Below are 24475 nucleotides of genomic sequence, written 5' to 3' on the forward strand. Positions count from 1 at the left end.
TCTGCCGCGGCTAAAGTGCGTAGCTTTTTCCTCCTAAATCTCCCACAACAGCCCCGCGCGTCCAGCGGCGGCACCATGACCGCGGAGAGGGCTGGGATCGTGGAGAGCTTCCCTCGCCTCGTGGACGTGAGATCTGCGTCAGAGCCGTAGTAAACCAGCGCTTCTGCTGCTTTGCCGACGAGAGCGGATCCGATCGTGGTGCGCAGAGAAGGAATAAAGACGTGCATTTGAAGGTATTTCATAACTGCGACACTGTTGTGCAGATGGGCAGAGCGTAGTTTCAACGCACTTCGGGGCTTTAAACGTGCACAACTTGCAGCGCGGACAGCGCGTACAAACGTGCTGCTTTTGGATTAAATGTACATTTTTACACATCGGCCGTTGCCATTGGCCTGCTGTATTTGAACTCCATTAGAGTGATTATGAAATAGGGGCACGGTGGGTTACTACGCACTTTTCATGTAGCTTCATATTGGTTTTGTGAGCGGCACGCCCACTCCAGAGCCGCGGAGCCGCGAGGCGTCAAATGAACACATGTACCTTCAATTATGTAACAGCTTGTTTACTACAAGCTTGTGCCTGAGCAGCGCGAAGCGATGGCCACAAACTGGGTCCCATTGGTGCGTTTAAAGGCGTGTGGGCTGCGTTTACACATCAGCTGTCAGTTTTGTTTTGCCACCACCAGGGGGCGCTTTGCAAAGGACATTAAAGGGAAGATGAATGGGGAAGTTTCATCTGAGTTGGCTACGTCAGTTTGGCTGCGTTTGGCTGATTTAAATACTACAGTTTATGTATTATTAATACTGGGGAAAATAGAAAATGAAATTCCTTTGGAATTCACCTGTAACCAATTTTGAATTTGATTGAACTTTAGATTGTTATGTACATGGCAGAGCGTGCCAATGCAAATGTCTTATCATGCATTGTAATAATGCCAAAGCTTAACATTGTGTTATTCATTTACTCCATATTTAGTGGTGGTAAGCTACTTTTGTAGCCACAGCTGCCCTGAGGTAGACAGACAGATGTGAGGGTGCCAATGTGGGCCATCGGCCCCTCTGATCACGACCGCTCTATTACTTGGCAGCTCCAGAATGTTTGTTCTTTTGGCTAAAAGAATCCAGCTTCTCCTCATTTCCTGAATACATACTTGTATTTCTTCACATCACACTATTGTAACTTTATCTCCTCTTGTTTTTACTGCAGAGCCATGGAGGAAATGCCCACAGCTGCTCCACCTACTGGCACTGGCACTGTCCCCTCCACACCACGGGCCCCGGCCCCTCCCTGTGCCCTGTCCCGCAGCCTGCTGGAGTGGAGACGCAGAGTCAAGTCTGAATACATGCGCCTACGCCAACTTAAACGCCTTAGGAAAACCGAGCAGGTCAAGGTGAGGACATAATTATTCTTTACAGCCAAAACAGGTCAGTGAATTCTGTCATTATGTCCTTGGGCAAGACACTTCACGTAACAGAAAATGCTTACCACCGCAGTAAAGTATTGAGTAAATAAAAGTATCATATAGTATATATAAAAGTATTTTTTTCTTTCTTCTGCTGGTCGGCTGCATGTTTTGTGATACAGTATAACACTTTGGCTTGTCATGCGTCACAGTGAAACACACAGTGTCACAGTATTGTTATTTTTATTTGCCGACTGTATTAATTTCTTGTTTTTGTCCAGAACCTGTTCATGGCAAACAGACAAAAGATTGAGGAGCGGACCAACGTTTTAAATACAGACTGGACTAAGCTCCAAATTCAACCCATTCCCGTGTCAACGTCCATTGGAGCTCTGCCCAGCAAGAAGGTACAGTAAACTGCTTTTAAACCATGCATGTCATCGTATGTATTGATAATGTGAAAATGAAGCAAGAGAGTGCTACATACACTCTAATTATCAAACACATATTCTAGTCACGGTCTTGGAAGTCTCGCTAAAAGACAACACGAATATTCACAAATGAGGCCTAGCGTTATAACTGCATTCCAGATGTGCACTGTGGAGTTTGGCTTCCCGTCCTTCAAGTCTCAGTCGGTTCATTTGAGATCACTCTCCACTGTGGCCGCCATCCCCTTCATGTACTCCTGGTCACCTCTGCAGCACAACTTCATGGTACTGTCCAGTCTTTTGGCTCAGCTCTTAGTTTTAGTGTGGTTCCAGCGTAGTCGAGAACAGAGCAGTCACTATATTGTACTTGCCTAAAGATGCGCGCTGTCTAACTTCACGTCTGGATTCATGTTTTTTGGATAAAGGTGGAGGATGAAACGTTCCTTCATAACATCCCGTACATGGGCGATGAAGTCCTGGAGCAAGACGAGGCCTTTTTGGAGGAGCTCATTGACAATTATGACGGTGTCCATGGCGATAGAGGTGAACCTGTCGTGTCGTTGTTATTTATCAGATGTGGCAGCAAACATCACCCGGCCTGTCACAATAACACATTTTGAAGCACGATGTATTGCTACAGGAAAATGTGGCAATAAACGATAATATTTAAAGAAATGTCATCCCAGTAAAACCTTTAATAAACAACAGAATAGACAAATATTTATCTGTAGAGGCTACTTTACAGCACAAATCTTATCGTATTAAACAACAAATATATAAAATCTTACTGTACTTTAATTGCAGAGAAAGAATACACACAATACATATTTTAAGGTCTTTTATATAACTGCAATTTCTCCTTCTACATCTGGCTTTTTCAGATTTTGTTCTGCACTAAGATTATTTGCTATGTCTTTCAATTGCAAAAACTGATACGATTTAAACATTTTCAAATTAGAACTATAAAAACTATATTCTAAAGACTAGATTAGCAGTAAATCAGCAGTTGATTGGATAAAAAAGAAATTACTTCACATTTGTATCGCACTAAACCACATTTGTGAATTGAAAACACTTTTTATGCAAAGTTTAACGTACAGGCCTTACCTACGATGAAAATTATTTATCTGTATCTCCAGTTGAACCATTCACACCTTCTTATTCCATCTGCCGGGGTTTGCGCTGTATGAAAGTTATTGTGAATTGTTTTCTGTTGTTTTAGAGGGTGGATTTATCAGCGATCAGGTCTTTAAGGAGCTGGTAGAGGCCTTGAGCCAATATCCTGACCAAGAGGAAGATGAAGAAGAGGCGGCTGCACCTGAGACGGCTGTGAAGAAGGACGACGAGAGGATTCTGAGGAGCAGCTCCGCAGTGGAGACGCCGGACGACAGCAAACCTGCCGTTGTGCCATTCAGCAGGAGGAAGAGGAAAAGCACCACAGAGGGTGAGGCTCACATGGAGCGCAAATGATCAGACAAAATAGTGTTGGAAGAGGCTGTCATATCAGTTACTTCAGTTAAAGTACAGATACAGGAGCAAAAACGACTCAAGGAAATAAAAAAGTATCAGACAAAAATTCTACATTTCACGTAGACTTTGAGAACTATTTCAGTGTCAAACTTAGTGATCGTGATAAAGAACTGTTTTTTTTTTTTTTTACTATTTTATTTTTCATCAGAACATAAGACATACACAAACTCAAAATGGGCTTTGTAACACCAAAGCAATGGAAGGAGTACTTTTACGGACTACGACAGAGTCTGAGGACTACGACAAAGTCTGAGGAATAAAGTCTGGCGGTAATGCAACACTTGGATGCCAACCGCCATAAAACAACAACAACAACAACAACAACAACAACAAAAACACTTATTACACCAGAAGAGGGGGGGGGAATTTAAATTAAAGCCGCGGCAGTGGCGATGATGGCTCTCGCCTCCCCGCGCGACCGCCTTTCCGCGCGACCGCCTCCCCGCGTGAGTGGAAACGTGTCAAAAATCCTACAATCTCCCTCCCTCCCCCTCTCTTTCTCTCTCTCTCCCTCTCTCCCTCTCCCTCTCGAGTTGTGGCAGAAAGAATAAAGTCTAAAGAATGAAGTCAAAAAAATTAAGTCTAAAGAATAAAGCCTAAAGAATAAAGTCTAAAGAATAATAATTCTAATGCGGCGCGAGAGGAAATGTCCCATCAAAATAAAAGAGGAAGAGGAAGTGAAGGCATTCATTGCGCCTCTGCTGGCCAATGTGAAAATACACAATATCTGCAATGCACTTTTTTCATGGCGTCTCGAGGAGAATATAAACCATGAGTTTCAAACAAATCAGACAATGTTGAGTTTTTCACACAATGGGTAGGGGGCGCTATAGAGTAAATTTGTTACATGGGTATTTATTTCCAATCCGATCATAAAAACGCATTAGTGAGTGAAATATGAGCTCCGCAGATCATTTCCAATAGGTGTGACTTGTCCTTGAAAACACTGAAAATTAAGCCTTTTTTGAGGGCGTGTTACGCGGAGACCGTAAAGAATATCAACATTCTTTTGGATATTTATTAAATTTCAATGTTTTAAGATGCAAAAGGTGTTGTTTTGAGCTCGATCGGACAAAAAACCTAGGACAAGTACGATTTAAAAAAAAAAAAGTCAAACGTGGCGGTGCCATTTTGATTCGACATGGCTGACTTCCTGTTTATCATAGAGCGATGCTGCCAGGTGCGTTTTACTCCTCAAAGGTCAGAGGTCAAAGGTAGCTCTATCACTGTCCCAAGTCTCATGAGCCTAGGCCAAAGATTAAGCGTTTCATGTTTTTTCTTTTTTGAACTAGTCGGCACTGTTGCAACGGGCGTTCTCACAACCTCCATTTTATTGGAGTTCGGGTCGAGCCGATCGCGTCTATGCCCCCATGTGACTTATGACCTCATGTGTGACATTCATCAATGTTAGGGGGTCAAAAATGCCCGAGTTGTGGCAAAATTTGACTATGAAAAACTATAATAAGAAACCATGGCAAGAACAATGTCTCGTCGCATTCCATGTTCCATGGGAGGCTCGAGCCAATAAAATAAAATAAAAAAAAGCAGGATAAATGATATAACTTATTAATATAATGACTTATTTCACTGATTTCATTTTATTTTTTTAATTCTTAATAGTTGTTTTTGTTTATATATTTTTGTCTGCTTTATGCCTAAACGTAAGTCCTTTAGTTAGAAAGTAAAAAAGGAACATGCTAAAAATAACCTTTCAAACTTATACTCAAAGTACTTTTTACTGTCCAAAAATGTAGTGGAAATATACTTTCTCTCAAATAAAGAAAAGTAAATGTAAAAAAGTATTTTTTTTAAACTGTAAAACTTACTTGAGTAAAGTACAAATACCTAAAAACTGTACAGTTATTTTACTTTGTTACTTACTGCTACTGCCAATAAATTGTCCGGTGAAAGATGTCCCACTTCATTATAAAATTACAAAAAATAATCAGAAAACGTTGCAAAATAAGTTGCATATTCTAGTATTATTTTATCCTATGATTCTATTTTAATTGAAATGTCACTCAAATAGAAGCTGAAAAATGTAGTGCCTTGCCAAAGTAATATATCAGCGATAGAAATATTTGATATTTTGATTGATATGTATTTTATCATCCTTTCTTTTACAGCAAGAGACCTGTCCACCTGCAAGACCATTCCCAACGATAAGATATTTACAGCCATTGCGTCGATGTTTCCGTACAAGGGAAGCACCGAAGAGCTCAAGGAAAAGTAAGAACAAAGTCGCCCGTTGCTTGGAGTCTCACCATGGAGACGCTCACCCATGAGAGCTATATGAAGGCTCTTTACTTTCTCTTTTCACGTTGGTAACAGTGACTAAAAGAGGCATTTTATTTTTAGACCTACGTTGTACAAACAAAAGTATAAAACTATGACCCAAGACAATCGATTAATGCCATCGTTTTGGACATACTGTATATATTTGGCTGAAAATGAGCATTTAGTCTTCAAATCTTGTGTGCCAAGTAGAGACATTTTGTAAAGGATGTGAATACTTTTCCCTCTGATATTGTATTCACCCTTTCTTGAACCAGGTATAGGGACTTATTGGATCCAACTAAACCAGTGACGCTGCCCCCGCTCTGCACTCCAAACCTGGACGGACCCTTCGCCAAGTCAGTGCAGAGAGAGCAGTCCTTGCACTCCTTTCACACCCTCTTCTGCAGACGCTGCTTCAAATACGACTGTTTCCTCCATCGTAAGGGAATGTTCGTTCAAGTCTAATGAATTCAGTGTTGGTTTGTAAAAGTAAAGTAATTGACAAATATCTTAAAGCTTTTCATGCCTCACCAAACGTTTACAAGAGAAAGAGCAAAGAAATCCGCATGGAGACTGAGCCGTGTGGTGACAACTGCTTCTTGCTACAGGTAATTTGCTGTGTCAGTATTTGTGTTATATATGCTACATGTTTCCTATTAAAAGTTGACTTTCTGTTTTCATTTGAAGAAAGAGGCAAAAGAGATTGTGGAGCAGAACATGTTGAGGTCCCAAAGGACCCGGAAGAGGAAGAAGGCAGCACGTTCCACTGGCCCCAGCTGCCCCGGGCCGTCCAGCGAGGAGAGCAAAGAGGGCAAAGAGGGCAAAGAGGGCAAAGAGGGCGACAGTGACCATGAAACCACCTCGTCCTCTGGTAGAGCTTCTCTTTTAAACATGCACTGCTCACATCATCCTTTTGAAGGATACATTCAAATCATGTCATTTGCCATATTCACCTCTTATACATCGGCCCTGTATCTGCCCTTTCTTTCCACTCTTACCCTGCTTCTCTGTCCTTTAGTGCATCTTGTCCCACAATCAGTGAATGTTTGCCAGTAAAAACAACAGCAGGAGGGGACCTTCTTCCCTGAAGCTGTTTTTGTGCCGTGTCATTAGTGCTTTGCAGGTCTGTCGGCTTCATAAAGCCCACACTCTGCCAGTGACTCAGCGGACTCCAGGCACGTGTCGAGATAATGTGAGAAAACAGATTGTTGAATAGATTAATAAAACACTTAGAGGAGGAGCATGTGCTCCATGCTTTAGGCTTGTTGCCAAGCAACATTAGGCCGTCTGCTGCTGCTGTGTTCAAGCATCAATCCTGAAATACAAAAACAGATTTGCTCTTGTGTCTGCTGAGCCTACAACTAAAGTGTAGCCATCTTTTAAAAGTGTTTCTGCATGATTCTAAAGACATGAAAGGATTTTGCTGTATGTCTTAAACAGAGGCGAATTCTCGGTGCCAGACGCCCACTAAACTGCGAGCGGGAGAGGAGGACGCTGAGCCTCAGGGCTGCTGTGTGGTGGAGTGGAGCGGAGCAGAGGAGTCTCTCTTCAGAGTCCTTCATGGCACATACTTCAACAACTTCTGCTCCATTGCACGTCTCATCGGCACCAAGAACTGCAAAGAGGTGTTCACACTTGACTCTCAGCTCAGCTGTCAGCTCTCACAAACACGTTAGCATATTGTCACACATTTCAGTCTTGCTCTTATAACATTCGAGGCAACAAATACTGAAGACACAAATGAGTTAGGAGATGTCAGCCAAACACTGCAATTAGGTTAGTAAGCTCGGGTATCTATACATTTTTTTATTTTTATTTTTTTTGTAAAAGCAGCACTTGACTAAAACAGACAACTTTGCAATGTCTACATTTGTTCAAAACACATTTTATTGTTTAACTTAAAAGAATGAGTCTGCTACGTTGCTATGTTATGTTATGTTATGTTATGGGAGCTGTTCTGCCCTGTCTGTCAAACTTGTGCTTGTGGTTCAAAAATGTCGGCCTGGAAATATCTGTGACGTGCCAAAGTGGTTCAGAAAGCATGTTAGACTTGAGAATATCATGAAAAGCGGGACTCCAGCTTTAAGTTATGGTTTAACTGATGTCATGTGAGTAAACCACAAATGTGTTGTTAGCTCAGAAACAGAGACATACTTTCATCATTTGGTGGAGTATTACACATTTCCTGTGGTTTGCTGATGTGGGTAATTGGATGAAATTCACACAGAATGGTATGTAGCACAATAAACATAGATGTTTACCAGATGGAGACTGGCCCTCCTGTTTTCTAATCATTGTTTCATTTTCAACAACCAGGTCTTCTGGGCTGAGAGGCCTTCACACAGAGGCTGTTTACACATAGCTCATTTTCTGAGAATGTCCAGTTTGTGTTTTAGCAGTGAAATGTGGTGAGACGCTCTATCATTATGCATGCCTGTGTCTCAGGGAGCAGACCAACACTGTGTTTTGGAAGCCCAATGTGCTTGTGTGTTTAGGCATTCAGGATTTTTCAGAAGACAGAAAGAAAGTGGAAGTTTTGTGGTGTGAACGTTTATCACAACATACATAATTTTATGCTTGCAAAAAAAATAAGTGAACCAGATTGAGGTCATTCGAACTTAAATTATGCTTTTTAGGTGTATGATTTTGCTGCAAAGGAAGTCCTGATCCTTAGAGTCCCATTGGAAGAAGGCGACATCTTGCCACAAAAAAAGAAACGAAAGCACAGGTAAAATAAAACATTTGTCTGCTCTGAACATGTCTCTCCTCAAACTGACTCTAACCCTTTTGCTCTTGCTGCAGGTTATGGGCAAAGATTCAGCTAAAGAAAGGTACTCCCCTCGCCGGCTCCGTTAGCTCCCTCACTGGGCTGTTCTGATACTTTGTCCTCTGCTGGTCCAGATAGCTCGTCCAATCAGGTGTACAACTACCAGCCATGTGACCACCCGGACCACCCGTGTGACAGCTCCTGCCCCTGCGTCATGACACAGAATTTCTGCGAGAAGTTCTGCCAGTGTGAGACCACGTGTGAGTGTTTCTTCACTGGTGCTTTAACACAAACCATTTTGTAAGTTAGATATGTGGTTAGAGTAGCTAAATTGTACTTAAATTCGAGTTATATTACTTCAGAAAAATATTTATTCATTTTAAGTAGATGTATTCATAATCAAGTAAGAGTAAAAAAGTAATTGGTGAATTGCCCTGGTAATCAGAGAAGCTGGACATTTTTATACCTAAAAAATCTGAAAAATTGCATTTATTTTTAACATGGTATAAAGTTAAGAGTAAATACAGATATTTTAATCATTTAAAATATAGTCTCTGGTGCTTATAGATGTTTTTACTCAAATAAGACTACTGTTACTTCAGAATAGTATTACTCAAGTACAAAAGTACAAGCAAAAAGTACAGTGTGTACAAACAAGTACTATTTCTTGAAAAAAGTTTGCAGTAATGTAAGGATTGCGAGCCACCACAGCCTGTCTGTTTCTCAGCGCAGAGCAGAGCAGAGGCAGAATGTAAAATGGTTCTGCTGTATTTCTAGAGACATGGGAGAGAGTGTCCTCCAGCTCAGTGCGGAGGGTGTGTTGCTGCAGCACAAACGACCCGGAGCTGTCATTCCCTCAGAAGCCACAAGGCGGAGGGAGGTTTTTGGATTATTTTCGACCTCTGGCACAAATAAATCTGAAGGTGTCCAACATACGGCAGCACATTTTGACACCCTGTTCTGAAAGCCAAGGTCACATTTGTCTTGCTTTGCAGTAGCTTTAGGTAAATGGAATAATTGGCTTTTTCTGAGCGTACACACTTTACTGTCATTGGTCACATTCAGAAGCTGCCCTGGGGCAAACTGGCGTCCTCAGCCCCACCGACCATCACAAATCACTCCCACATCACGTTCAAGCATAGGCCAGGTGAAGTGTATTGCCCAAGGACAAAATGTCAGTACACTTAAGCACGAGTGTGGAATAATCCCCCATTTTAGTGTTGGATGTAGTTCTGCACGATGTTGGAAATGATTGCGATATGCGATATGGAGGTTAAGTACTGCGATATTGATATTATTGTGCGATATTTGAATATAGGTTTTGTGACACAATCATTTTTGTTGTTGTAATGTAGTGTTTTGTTACTGTATGTCCTTTGTTTATGGAGGTGTCTTTTTGCATTTTTTTCCAATGTGGTTCTCAAACTACAATTGCAAACTTTATTCATTGATGCATAAAATCAAGACTAAATCAGAGCTGATTTAGATTGAATATTGAATTATTTTTAACAGCACATTTCGGACAGATTGAAGACTTTGGTTTTATTGTTTGTTTGTGGCAATATCGATAATTGCGTCAACTAATACTGTGATATCAATACTTGAACGATACATTGTGCACAGTGTTGAATAGTCCCTAAAATAATTTACAAAAAAAAACATACTCAGAATGCAGATTTTTGGCTAACTGTATTCCGGCACAGTTACCGGTACTCTTTCATTTGGTGGTATTCAGACTTTGTGAAAACTTCAAACTGTGTGGAATTAGAACAGAAAAAAGTAAATGCATAACAAACAAAAAGCTGTTTTTTATCTTATATTACAATTTCACACAATACTATAATGAAACTACAATGTGAAAGTATTCTAAGTACTCAGAATGCATTACTCTGATTGGACCGCGGAGCTGAACGTGCCTTCCTACTTGCTCGTCGTGACTCACACGCATTACAGAGGGATAACTCAACATTTACTTACGCTTTATAAAGACGGTTGTGGATGATTAGTTTCGGACCTGCCCTCCTCCACAAACCTGCCTGTTCCCGTACACGCCGCGAGCCGCGCCAGCCAGGAAGCATCGCCGGCTGCACATCTGCTCTCCGCTGCGATCTGGAGAGAAATCAAAGGGAAGTGACAGACTGCGGGGCTGATATACAACATCGTCCTCTGAGCTGTGATGAGTCAGACAGCTGTAGCCAAACACGCTCAGAAAGAACCGCACACGCACACACACGGGCTCTGAATGAGACGTTTAACTGATGTGCCGCTTCAGCTGCTGGGAAGACTTACACTTATTCTTTTTGATCCTCCCATTCATCTACATGGTGTAACGTTACAGCGAGCAGAGGAGATTTTTACCACCAGAGGGCCTCGGCGGAGCGCTCTGTTGCATTATTCAAGAGTCTGGGTTGCATCTGTGTTAGGAATGATGTATTTATTAAGCTCATCTGTTGAGTAGGACATATTATAGCCTAAAAAGCAAACAAAAAGCTATTAAATCAACATGACTTAGAATGGCTGAATGCAGAAAAGTAAAGAAGGTTTTTACTTAGATTTGTTTAGTTTGATATTCTATCTTTACATATTTGTATTTAAATGAAGAAGTATAAATATTACTCCTTGGTAGGACTGTGTACTTAATCACATTTTAATTGAAGAGATATCCAATAATTTTAAATAATTTGTGATCAGCTTTGGTTTGGTCCAGTCTGTCCTTTTTTTTAAATTAAGTGCATTATATTTGTGTTAAGGCATGGGTTAAAATTGGTCTTCTTTATATTCCAGAAAATAGTTGAAAGCCATTTGTTGTTTGTTATTTAATTTTTTTTATTCTTATGCTTATTTTCATTTTTTCTTTTTTTCTTTTTTTGCCATATCGCCCAGTCCAACACTTCTGGACAGATAATACAGAACATATTGTGCATTCAATCAGAAATACCAAAACTGAGTATTCCAAACTAAATCAAGATTAGTTGAATCAAGATTTATATTCTGGATCTGAGTGACTTCTGTCTATATCTCGTTCTTGCAGTGCCTCTCTCGCTTTTGTGTCCTAATTTGAAAAGCACACTCTTGTTTGCAGGTCAGAACCGTTTCCCGGGCTGCAGGTGTAAGACGCAGTGCAACACAAAGCAGTGTCCGTGTTACTTGGCCGTGAGGGAGTGTGACCCAGATCTGTGCATGACGTGTGGAGCGGCCGACCACTGGAACAGCCAAGTGGTGTCCTGCAAGAACTGCTCCATCCAGAGAGGCCTCAAGAAGGTGCAGAGGAGGACTGACATAACAGTTTAAATCCACTTATTATTCATTGACCTTTATATCTTTTTCCCATTCATCAAAATCAATCTTTTTTTTCATATAGCACATTTTATTACAGTTTCCAAAGTTCTGCACATAGACAGAGAAACTATTAAATAAAAAAAAAACTCCTAGTAAAATAAAAACAAAACCATACAATTGCAAAATAAAATGAAAATATAGCCGCAAGCGGCAATGATCGGCCCTCGCTACGCCGCCGCCACGCCGCAAGAGGAGGGGGCGCTAACGCGCCCCAATTGTCCTTTTATTACGCCTACTGCTGAATCTGTAGGCGTTCTCCCCTTTGTTTTACCATCAAAAAGCAATTTTATTTTGAATTCTTGGCAAAATGTGCGGCTTTGCCGCACAGACACCGTGACTCTTTGAATAAAAATGTGGATAACTTTTGATGGTCCACCCCTGAAGATGAGTCTCACCAAATTTCAGGTTAATAGGGCTGACGCCCTAAGAGGAGTTTGTGAAAGTCTAAAGTGTAAACATGTTCTGGCGATTTCCCCATTGGAATAACATGTAAGGTTTCGGTCATCGTTACGGCAACGCCATAACAATTATGACATGGATCTCATTGACTTTTTTGATGATGATGCCAAAATTGAGTTGTGTGTCAAATTTCATATAATTTCGCAAAACTAAATATTTAACCTCCATATAAAATCTGTAGGGGGCGCTGTGGCTCCAAATAAATTTATTTCACTTCAAGTAGGTTTAGGGCAAAGAGTTTAACAACTGATTCTAATTTGACGCAATTCGGACTTCATCTGCGCAAACGGCAGAAATGTTAAATTTGGGAGATTTCTGAAATTCTTGCTACAGTTTGCGGCTTCGCCGCACAGAGACCGTGACAGGTATCAATGTAATTTGGATAACTTTTGATGTCCCACTCCTCAGTAGCATTTTCACCAAATTTCAGCTTTTTAGGGCCAACGCCCTGGGAGGAGTTCGTAAAAGTACGACGTTTGGAAAAACTCCGAAGTCATGTTTAGCCATTTTTGAAGCAATATGGCCGACATTTGGTTGGGCGGACGGCGTTGCCGTAATAATATTTTTTACTTCTCTTGTCACCATCGACCTATGCGCCAAATTTCATGATTCTACGATCACATTTTTTTTGGGTCAGTTCCCATCTCTCAATGCATTTTTGGTACATTTGGGGGCGCTGACGCGCCAATTTTTTTTATTTTAGAAAAGGGAAATAGCCAGAATGTAGAGAGGCACGATTTTTAGAGGTGTGCAAATTTTTGTGACTTTTCGTCAATGTTCACTGGGTGAAAAATAGGGGGGTTGGTCCCGAAAAGAAGAAGAAAGAATATTAAAGCCGCAAGCGGCATCCAACGGCCCTCGCGGGCCGCCGGCCTTCCGACTCTGCTCTCTGCATTTTACAGAGATGGCGCTAACGCAATTGTCTAAGAACTAAGACAGCGACACATTGGACATGTACAATGCTGTGCTTAACCAGTGCAAATGAACACAAATGTCGGTCAAATGTGCAGCTCCAGCGCACAGAGACCGTGACACTTGGAATAAAAATATGGATAACTTTTGATGCTCCGCTTGTGTAGATTATTTTTCCCAAATATGAGCTTGATCGAGCTATTGCCCACAGAGGAGTTCATTAAAGTGTGAAGCATAAATGTGAACATTTCAAGGATTTGGCGTTTTTCCCATTTGTGACAGTATATTTGCAGCTCCACGGCACAGAGACCGTAGCACTTAAAATCAAAATATGGATAACTTTTGATGCCCCATTTGTGTAGATGATTTCCCCAAATATGAGCTTGATCGGGCAATCGGCCTAGGAGGAGTTGGTGAAAGTGTGAAGCGTGAAAATGTGGTCATTTTGGAGATTTCGCTGTTTTCCCATTTCTGACATATATTTGCGGGTCCGCCACACAGAGACCGTAGCACTTAGAATCAAAATATGGATAAGTTTTGATGCCCCGCTTGTGTAGATGATTTTCCCCAAATATGAGCTTGATCGGACAATCGCCCTAGGAGGAGTTTGTTAAAGTGTGAAGTGTAAAAATGTGGTGATTTGAGCGATTCTACGATTTTCCCATAAGGATAACATGGGATGTTTCTGTCAACGCTACGGTTACGCCGTACAAAATATGACTTTGGCTCTCATACTTGTATGATCAGGATGGCAAATTAGAATTTAGTGCAAAATGTCATGTCATTTGGAAAAACTCTATTGTTTATAGGCCACTCTGAAGGCCAAATAGTCAGAATTCTGGGAAACGTTTGCGGCTCCGTCGCACAGAGACCGTAAAAGTTATCCTTAAAATTTGGATAACTTTAGATGCACCACTTGTCTAGAGGACGTACACCGATTTTGAGGTTGGTGGGCAAAACGCACTAGGAGGAGTTCGTTGAAGTGTAAAACATAAAAATGTGGTAATTTGAGAGATTTTGCGGTTTTCCCATAGGGATAACATGGGAGGTTTCTGTCATCGCTACGACTACGCCGTAAAAATTTAGGCATTTTTGTGATTGGCTTTTGTGATCGGGACGGCAAAATAGAATTTTGGGTAAAGTTTAGACAATTTTGGTAAAACTAATTTTTGACCTTCAATGTTAATTTAAAGGTCACTCTGTAGGGGGCGCTATCGCGGCCATTTCAATTTTGTCAGCCTAAACTGGTCCAAACTAGAAAGTTTAACAACTGATTCAAATTTGGTCCTAATCGGACTGGTTTTGATCAAATGGGAGCAATTTTTAGATCTGCAATATTCCAAAATAAGTTGTCCAACTTTGCGGCTGCGCCGCACACAGACCGTAAAAGGTATCTCAAAAAATTGAATAACTTTAGATGCCCCACTTGTCCAGAGGACGTACGCCGATTTTGAAGTCGGTGGGCAAAACGCCCTAGGAGGAGTTCGTCAAAGTTTGACGTGAACAAAATGACTAACACAGCGTATTTTCATTTTCAAAGGAAGATGGCGGCCATAGGGTAAGTCTGGGGGCGTGGCCACAATGATTTTTTTTGTTCGTCCTCACGAGAGGAATGCGTGTCCCGAATTTCGTAGCTTTACGCCAAAGTTGACCTCGGGGCGTCTCCCATAGGCGCAATGTATTTTGACTTTTGTCGGTGGCGCTGTCGCGCCATTTTTTTACGAAAAAAAAAATGGCCCAGAAAAAATCAAATTTTTCGCCGATTCTGAATTTTGGGCAAAGTTTGGTGAGTTTTTGAGCATGTTCAGGGGGTCAAATTAGAGATCAAAAAGCAGAAGAACAAGAAAAATAAAAATAATTAAAGCCGCAAGCGGCATCCAACGGCCCTCGCGGGCCGCCGGCCTTCCGACTCTGCGCTTTTGACTTGATAAAGATGGCGCCGTTATTGTGTCTTGAATAAAAAAAGAACTTGACAGACGGCGACACATTGGACATGGCCAATCCAGTGCAAATGAACACAAGTGTCAGTCAAATTTGCTGCGCCGCCGCACAGAGACCGTAGCACTTGGAATAAAAATATGGATACCTTTTGATGCCCCGCTTGTGTAGATGATTTTTCCCAAAGTAAAGCTTGATCGAGCTATTGCCCACGGAGGAGTTTGTTAAAGTGTGAAGCGTAAATGTGAACATTTCAAGGATTTGGCGTTTTTCCCATTTGTGACAGTATATTTGCAGCTCCACGGCACAGAGACCGTACCACTTAAAATCAAAATATGGATAACTTTTGATGCCCCGTTTGTGTAGATGATTTTCCCCAAATATGAGCTTGATCGGGCAATCGCCCTAGGAGGAGTTCATTAAAGTGTGAAGCGTAAAAATGTGGTGATTTTAGAGATTTCGCTGTTTTCCCATTTCTGACATATATTTGCGGGTCCGCCACACAGAGACCGTAGCACTTAGAATCAAAATATGGGTAAGTTTTGATGCCCCGCTTGTGTAGATGATATTCTCCAAATATGAACTTGATCGGACAATCGCCCTAGGAGGAGTTCATTAAAGTGTGAAGCGTAAAAATGTGGTGATTTGAGCGATTCTACGATTTTCCCATAAGGATAACATGGGATGTTTCTGTCAACGCTACGGTTACGCCGTACAAAATATGACTTTGGCTCTCATACTTTTATGATCAGGATGGCAAATTAGAATTTTGTTCAAAATATCATGTCATTTGGAAAAACTCTATTGTTTATAGGCCACTCTGAAGGCCAAATAGTCAGAATTCTGGGAAACGTTTGCGGCTCCGTCGCACAAAGACCGTAAAAGTTATCCTTAAAATTTGGATAACTTTAGATACACCACTTGTCTAGAGGACGTACACCGATTTTGAGGTTGGTGGGCAAAACGCACTAGGAGGACTTCGTTAAAGTGTAAAACATAAAAATGTGGTAATTTGAGAGATTTTGTGGTTTTCCCATAGGGATAACATGGGAGGTTTCTGTCATCGCTACGACTACGGCGTAAAAATTTAGGCATTTTTGTGATTGGCTTTTGTGATCGGGACGGCAAAATAGAATTTTGGGTAAAGTTTAGACAATTTTGGTAAAACTAATTTTTGACCTTCAATGTTAATTTAAAGGTCACTCTGTAGGGGGCGCTATCACTGCCGTTTCAATTTTGTCAGCCTAAACTGGTCCAAACTAGAAAGTTTAACAACTGATTCAAATTTGGTCCTAATCGGACTGGTTTTGATCAAATGGGAGCAATTTTTAGACCTGCAATATTCCAAAATAAGTTGTCCAACTTTGCGGCTGCGCCGCACACAGACCGTAAAAGGTATCTCAAAAAATTGAATAACTTTAGATGCCCCACTTGTCCAGAGGACGTACGCCGATTTTGAAGTCGGTGGGCAAAACGCCCTAGGAGGAGTTTGTCAAAGTTTGACGTAAACAAAATGGCTAACTCAGCTTGTTTTCATTTTCAAAGGAAGATGGCGGCCATAGGGTAAGTTTGGGGGCGTGGCCACAATGTTTTTTTTTGTTTATCCTCACGAGAGGAATGCGTGTCCCGAATTTCGTAGCTTTACGCCAAAGTTGACCTCGGGGCGTCTCCCATAGGCGCAATGTATTTTGACTTTTGTCGGTGGCGCTGTCGCGCCATTTTTTAACGAAAAAAAAAATGGCCCAGAAAAAATAAAATTTTTCACCGATTCTGAATTTTGGGCAAAGTTTGGTGAGTTTTTGAGCATGTTCAGGGGGTCAAATTAGAGATCAAAGCGCTGAAGAAGAACAAGAAAAATTAAAGCCGCAAGCGGCATCCAACGGCCCTCGCGGGCCGCCGGCCTTCCGACTCTGCGCTTTTGACTTGATAAAGATGGCGCCCTTATTGTGTCTTGAATAAAAAAAGAACTTGACAGACGGCGACACATTGGACATGGCCAATCCAGTGCAAATGAACACAAGTGTCAGTCAAATTTGCTGCGCCGCCGCACAGAGACCGTAGCACTTGGAATAAAAATATGGATACCTTTTGATGCCCCGCTTGTGTAGATGATTTTTCCCAAAGTAAAGCTTGATCGAGCTATTGCCCACGGAGGAGTTTGTTAAAGTGTGAAGCGTAAATGTGAACATTTCAAGGATTTGGCGTTTTTCCCATTTGTGACAGTATATTTGCAGCTCCACGGCACAGAGACCGTACCACTTAAAATCAAAATATGGATAACTTTTGATGCCCCGTTTGTGTAGATGATTTTCCCCAAATATGAGCTTGATCGGGCAATCGCCCTAGGAGGAGTTCGTTAAAGTGTGAAGCGTAAAAATGTGGTGATTTTAGAGATTTCGCTGTTTTCCGATTTCTGACATATATTTGCGGGTCCGCCACACAGAGACCGTAGCACTTAGAATCAAAATATGGGTAAGTTTTGATGCCCCGCTTGTGTAGATGATATTCTCCAAATATGAACTTGATCGGTCAATCGCCCTAGGAGGAGTTCATTAAAGTGTGAAGCGTAAAAATGTGGTGATTTGAGCGATTCTACGATTTTCCCATAAGGATAACATGGGATGTTTCTGTCAACGCTACGGTTACGCCGTACAAAATATGACTTTGGCTCTCATACTTTTATGATCAGGATGGCAAATTAGAATTTTGTTCAAAATATCATGTCATTTGGAAAAACTCTATTGTTTATAGGCCACTCTGAAGGCCAAATAGTCAGAATTCTGGGAAACGTTTGCGGCTCCGTCGCACAAAGACCGTAAAAGTTATCCTTAAAATTTGGATAACTTTAGATACACCACTTGTCTAGAGGACGTACACCGATTTTGAGGTTGGTGGGCAAAACGCACTAGGAGGACTTCGTTAAAGTGTAAAACATAAAAATGTGGTAATTTGAGAGATTTTGTGGTTTTCCCATAGGGATAACATGGGAGGTTTCTGTCATCGCTACGACTACGGCGTAAAAATTTAGGCATTTTTGTGATTGGCTTTTGTGATCGGGACGGCAAAATAGAATTTTGGGTAAAGTTTAGACAATTTTGGTAAAACTAATTTTTGACCTTCAATGTTAATTTAAAGGTCACTCTGTAGGGGGCGCTATCACTGCCATTTCAATTTTGTCAGCCTAAACTGGTCCAAACTAGAAAGTTTAACAACTGATTCAAATTTGGTCCTAATCGGACTGGTTTTGATCAAATGGGAGCAATTTTTAGACCTGCAATATTCCAAAATAAGTTGTCCAACTTTGCGGCTGCGCCGCACACAGACCGTAAAAGGTATCTCAAAAAATTGAATAACTTTAGATGCCCCACTTGTCCAGAGGACGTACGCCGATTTTGAAGTCGGTGGGCAAAACGCCCTAGGAGGAGTTCGTCAAAGTTTGACGTAAACAAAATGGCTAACTCAGCTTGTTTTCATTTTCAAAGGAAGATGGCGGCCATAGGGTAAGTTTGGGGGCGTGGCCACAATGTTTTTTTTTGTTTATCCTCACGAGAGGAATGCGTGTCCCGAATTTCGTAGCTTTACGCCAAAGTTGACCTCGGGGCGTCTCCCATAGGCGCAATGTATTTTGACTTTTGTCGGTGGCGCTGTCGCGCCATTTTTTAACGAAAAAAAAAATGGCCCAGAAAAAATAAAATTTTTCACCGATTCTGAATTTTGGGCAAAGTTTGGTGAGTTTTTGAGCATGTTCAGGGGGTCAAATTAGAGATCAAAGCGCTGAAGAAGAACAAGAAAAATAATAATAATATTTTTAGCAAAAACAATATAGCCGTTTTTACTATAACAACAAATGATACATCGTTTGAAAGCTCTAAGCCTTCCCGATGCCGCCATGGGGTGGAATTATCATTACGAGCGCTTACGCGCTCGTCACTCCCTATTCCGTCGGGATGCCCCGCCCACTCCCCATAGACTTCCATTGATTTGAGCAGATACAAGCATGGCCCATGCCTGCGGCATGGATTCTCGCATACGGGACGATGCCAGGAGGGTTTTTGGAGGAATGCAGCGCTTCGCGCTGCTGTTGTCAACAATTAGTGAATGGGCTACGCCCATTCACTAATTGTTGACTATTTCTGTCATAGCAGGAGTAAGTATGCATGATCCATGCCTTCGGCATGGGCTAGTTCACTGTACTTGCCAGGGGCGACGGGGTACCAAACATGCGGGCTGCGCCCGCATGTTTGATCAGACAGTTGCAACGCTGCCTTCGGCAGCGTTGCGGGAGCAATAGGCCCTCCCCCTGCTGGGGCTCGGGCCTAATAATATTTTTAGCAAAAACAATATAGCCGTTTCCACTATAACAACAAATTATACATCGTTTGAAAGCTCTAAGCCTTCCCGATGCCGCCATGGGGTGGAATCATCATTACGAGCGCTTACGCGCTTGTCACTCCCTATTCCGTCGGGATGCCCCGCCCACTCCCCATAGACTTCCATTAATTTGAGCAGATACAAGCATGGCCCATGCCTGCGGCATGGATTCTCGCGTACGGGACGATGCCAGGAGGGTTTTTGGAGGAATGCAGCGCTTCGCGCTGCTGTTGTCAACAATTAGTGAATGGGCTACGCCCATTCACTAATTGTTGACTATTTCTGTCATAGCAGGAGTAAGTATGCATGATCCATGCCTTCGGCATGGGCTAGTTCACTGTACTTGCCAGGGGCGACGGGGTACCAAACATGCGGGCTGCGCCCGCATGTTTGGTCAGACAGTTGCAACGCTGCCAAAGGCAGCGTTGCGGGAGCAATAGGCCCTCCGCCCTGCTGGGGCTCGGGCCTAAATATTCCGATGCGAAAACAATGTTTCCCATTTTCCAAATATCATAAACTATACATTTTCGGAAAGCGCTCGCGCTTTCCTACCTCATGGTGTGGGTCCCTGGTCACTGACGGGTACTTTCGTTAATTTTGAGTGGGCTCCGCCCACTTTGTGTTTTTGGCCCTCTATACAGTAATAATGTTCAATTTTTGCATTACATGCTTATATGCACGGAACATGCAAGAGATGGGGAACGTATTCGTGAGCTACTTAGGGCAAATGAGTGCTTTATATGGGGATCTCAATGTAAAGTGCTCGTTTAGTGCGCACTTTTGCACGGGCTTCGCCCGTTTACAACGGTAATGTTCCATTTTCCTACTACTAATTAGTATGCACGGGGCGTGCGTGAGTGAAGGAGTGCGCACTTTTGCAGCCGTGCTTCGCACGGCCTTACGAGATTAATAGGCCTCTCGCCAGCTTGTGGCGCTCGGGCCTAATTAATAATTTGATAAAATGCAAGACCACAAAAAAAGCAAGAATAGCATTGCCTTTTTGACGCTTTGCTACATATATATGTAGGGCTGTAACAATTAATCAAATTAATTAATTGTGACTTGTCGACTCTAAAAAAAAAAAAAAAATCGTATTTTGATAACCGTAATTGTTGTCTGGGTAACACAGACTCGAAAACACATATGAAAAGACCTTTTTATAACAAGGACTGTGACATTATTAAATCCAGATGTCAAAAAATAATAAACGAGTCCTTACTTTCATCAATAACACACTGGATTTGTAAATATTCTCTCTCTCTAAACGCCTTCAGGCACCATATGTCAACCCTTATTTGGTTAAAAGTCTCAATGCACAATGGAAATAATAATTTGATATGTCAACTAAAACAATTTGTGAGAACCCTTGAGATATTACGCATTTTCCATCCACAGAGATTGTCCCAACCCACAGCTAAACTAGCATTACATGGCAAGAATTGTAAATGTTTTTGAAAATAATGTCAGTATTTTATTTATTTTTTTAATCAAATGTCCCTTAAAATGACTTTCCTTTCAGCACCTGCTCTTGGCTCCTTCTGATGTGGCCGGTTGGGGCACTTTCATCAAGGAATCTGTTCAGAAAAATGAGTTTATCTCTGAATACTGTGGAGAGGTACGTCTGCACCTATTGCTTATTTAGTATTAGTACATTGTATCTTTATTATATTGTAGAGAGCTCATAAACATGTACTTATCCCTACTGTATCATTCGTTCTTTTTGACTGAGCTGTTTGTTGTCTGCAGCTCATCTCCCAGGACGAGGCGGACCGGCGTGGGCGGCTCTATGACAAATACATGTCCAGTTTCCTTTTTAACCTGAACAACGGCAAGTGCTCTGTTCCTCTCCGGAGCAGCCGCTGCCGTTTACACCTCCCCTAATCTCTCTGTGTCTCTCAGCAGACTTTGTTGTTGATGCCACTCGCAAAGGCAACAAAATACGCTTCGCAAACCATTCGGTCAATCCCAACTGCTACGCAAAAGGTAACGACGGTGTCACTGTTGGTTGGACTATTGTCGGTGATGTATTTTCTGAATGTGTTTTTGTTACATGTCAGTGGTGATGGTGAACGGCGACCACCGGATAGGAATCTTTGCCAAGCGAGCGATACTGCAAGGAGAGGAGCTCTTCTTTGACTACAGGTAAACCCAAGAGATGTGAAGTCTTTGTTTCCCTCTCGGTTTTCCCACATTTTTGTCATGGACCACAGTTTAAATCAGAAATCAGAAGTCAAAAAAGGGTTTATTATATACAGAATTCACAAACTGGGAACTTGCTTTGTCATTAAGGTACAACATAAAACAATTAATAATGATAATAATGATAATAGCAAACAAAATATATCCAATCGGGCATGCAGAAAATGTAAAATTACTAATAAAATAAAAATAGACTTTAAAAAATATACACAATTGAGATGGTGATGATGCACTATGTCGCATTTCTTCTCGAAGCGTAGAGCCATTGTCAGAGAACCAAATTCACAAACTAGTTATTTGCTTTGAAAATATAGTGCAACGTAAAGCAATGATTAATAACAATAAGTAGCTCAATAAAATAATTGACATGAAAAAGATGGGACTGGTTGTTTAATCCGCATTTGTAACACAATAAACAATACGGTTAAAACTGTTCAAAAACAAAGAAACTAAAATTAAATATCTGTATCACAGTTTTTCTCAGCGATTTACATTTTAACTGTGTTTTTTTTGCATGACACAAATGTAATTTTGCTGACAGTGCCTTCAGATTAGCAGACAAATAACATCACTGTACCTCTGCTCCAATGTGAATAGCAGAATAACATGGTGATTTCATTTGCTCGACCACCTTTAAAACATAATAAAACCCATTCTGTCTCCCCTGCGTCTTCTCTCCCACAGATATAGTCAAGCGGACGCCCTCAAATACGTCGGGATCGAGCGTGAGTTGGAGATGATTTAGCCTGCTGTCCCTGTCCATAACTCTTCATCCGCCCGCTGCAGTGCCACACATGGCCATCAGGGGTCCACACACCCCCTTTTCTCTCTCTGCTGCATTTCCAAAAATAGCCCGCATCCCTCCCTGGTGTATTGCAGGTGCCTGTTCATTGGAGCTCTCCATTTTGTGACAACCCCACGCTACAGTACTGTAACCCAGCTTATCCAACAATGTAAGCTAGAAAATAATATCTATCTGTATGGTTTTATCGCACTATAGAATATACAATGTTATTTTTATCTGTCGAAAAAGAAAATACGACGCGTACATCATTTTAGACTGGCTTCTGTTTTATGTCAGTGCAAGTAATAATACAGCAATGCATGTGCTCTCTCCTCCCAATATTTACTAAGGCTTTTTTCTCCGGCGCTCTGTGGTCGTTGATGTGATGTTAACTTAAAGTGGAACGCAACAAAGTCAAAGTTTCTTTTGCAGCAGCGCCAACACTGTCTACAGTATATGCTAAAATAAGCGAACGTGCATCTATATATCGACAAAAAAATAAGAAAAGGCAAACAGACAAGAACCGACTGACTGAATGTAACCGTAGTGGAGAAAACAAGAGGTGAGAATCTAAAGACTTGAAGTGACATTGTGCTGAAAACAAAACTCATTTTGCGCCAAAAGTGTGCAGAGGGTTAGAGTGTGAGCCTACGTATTGATCGCTTTTTCATCCAGATGCCCTTTTTTTTTGGATTCCAGCTTAACTTTTAACATTTCCTGTGAGGATTGTGTGATAACGACATAACTTTACTTCCTGGTCCGATGATTTTTTAGTCCCAGAATCCTCATTTGCTCTTTTGAATACATTGATTATATGAAACGATGAATGTGGAATCGCTCCAGCCATGCTTTTTAGACATTAAATTAAAGTTGTTTTATTTTTTGATCGGAGTCATTCAGGCACATAAGTGAAAATGCAAATATAATCAGTTTATTAAAAATAGTCACACTTTATTCCCTGTTTCTGTCCGTGAAGATGAGTTTGTAATGTTTTGTCGAAATGAACTCTTAAATTCACTCGTTTTGTACTTCCTGAATCCTCTGTAATATTGTGTAGTATGTCACTTAAAGCCTTTAGATTGAACCTGGTCAATGATCTCATTCCTGTTTTGATTTCAAAAGTTATAACCTATTGTATTGGTACATTGTATCTAGCACTTAAAATGTTTACATTGTTTTAGGCCTCAGAGGCAAGTAACAAAAGAATTAACCTGTTGTCTTCCTATCAAATTAAAGTGCCAAAATAAATCCACGTGAAAAAGGCTGTTACATTGTGGATATCACCAACATTGACCGATTTAAGAGGTTTTTACAGTATATCAAATCAAGTCTATCTGTTTTTGACCAAAAATAAATTCCCCTGATGTGAATGTAACATACCATACATATACTCTGTTACTGAAGTCATGTTTTTTATTTAAAAACAACTGAGATCTTTAAATGGAAATGAGCTAATGGAGTTTACTGTTCTATACAGTGTATGCCTACAAAATAAAAGTCTAACTTTATACATTAAACTGTGTCGTGGTAATATTTGATTTATCCTTCAGCGGTCACAAAAGTAAATCCTCCTTTAGCTATTATATATACAGTATTAAGTATGAAGTATCGAATGTTTCAAAGGTCACAATGTTTTTATGCTCTGAGATGGTTTTTAGTATTTCAGATGTTATTAACCGGGGTGTGTAAGTGGCATAAACAGAAAATGTGTCTGACAAATGCCCTGCAGTAATTAACAACACCAACACTATTCTTCAAGCTTCTTTTATTCGGGTGACATGTTGGATTCTTGAGTTCCACAGTAATGGTCATTTACAGTGCGGCATTTGACAACAAACAGAATCAGTAAAAACACACAAACAACTTAAGTCTAATGCCAGTTGAGCGAGGTTTGACTTTACCAGTGCACAGTTGTCACAAATGTTCCTCCTTTAGGTGTTGCCTGGTGACGTATGGCTGTCTTTAGACTCATATGGACTTTAACAGTATTAAGTGCACAGAGCAGCAATGGTGTTTGTGAATGAACCCGACCGGTAAATGATGAGGCAGCATACTTTTACACAAGTGCC

The 24475-nt window shown here is 41.2% G+C and overlaps 1 protein-coding gene across 2 annotated transcripts; it reads left to right on the forward strand.

Annotated features, from left to right (window-relative positions):
* Positions 1-23923, forward strand: ezh1 (enhancer of zeste 1 polycomb repressive complex 2 subunit). Of its 2 annotated transcripts, XM_072442992.1 has the most exons (20): positions 3-233; positions 1207-1390; positions 1684-1809; positions 1993-2115; positions 2256-2373; positions 3053-3274; positions 5487-5589; positions 5913-6076; positions 6154-6245; positions 6325-6508; positions 7078-7262; positions 8274-8365; positions 8440-8468; positions 8539-8664; positions 11487-11665; positions 20943-21038; positions 21170-21251; positions 21326-21406; positions 21481-21565; positions 22307-23923. In XM_072442992.1, the coding sequence occupies exons 2-20, from the start codon at positions 1211-1213 to the stop codon at positions 22365-22367; spliced, it is 2328 nt and encodes a 775-aa protein (XP_072299093.1). In that variant the 5' UTR covers positions 3-233; positions 1207-1210; the 3' UTR covers positions 22368-23923. The 2 variants fall into 2 exon arrangements, with proteins under 2 accessions (XP_072299094.1, XP_072299093.1); XM_072442993.1 differs by lacking the exon at positions 1993-2115 and having other exon boundaries at positions 1-233.
* The last annotated feature ends 552 nt before the right edge of the window (positions 23924-24475 follow it).

Source organism: Eucyclogobius newberryi, unplaced genomic scaffold (assembly GCF_026437365.1).
Source record: "Eucyclogobius newberryi isolate DKJ021-1_F unplaced genomic scaffold, fEucNew1.0.hap1 SCAF_13, whole genome shotgun sequence".
Classification (NCBI taxonomy): domain Eukaryota; kingdom Metazoa; phylum Chordata; class Actinopteri; order Gobiiformes; family Gobiidae; genus Eucyclogobius; species Eucyclogobius newberryi.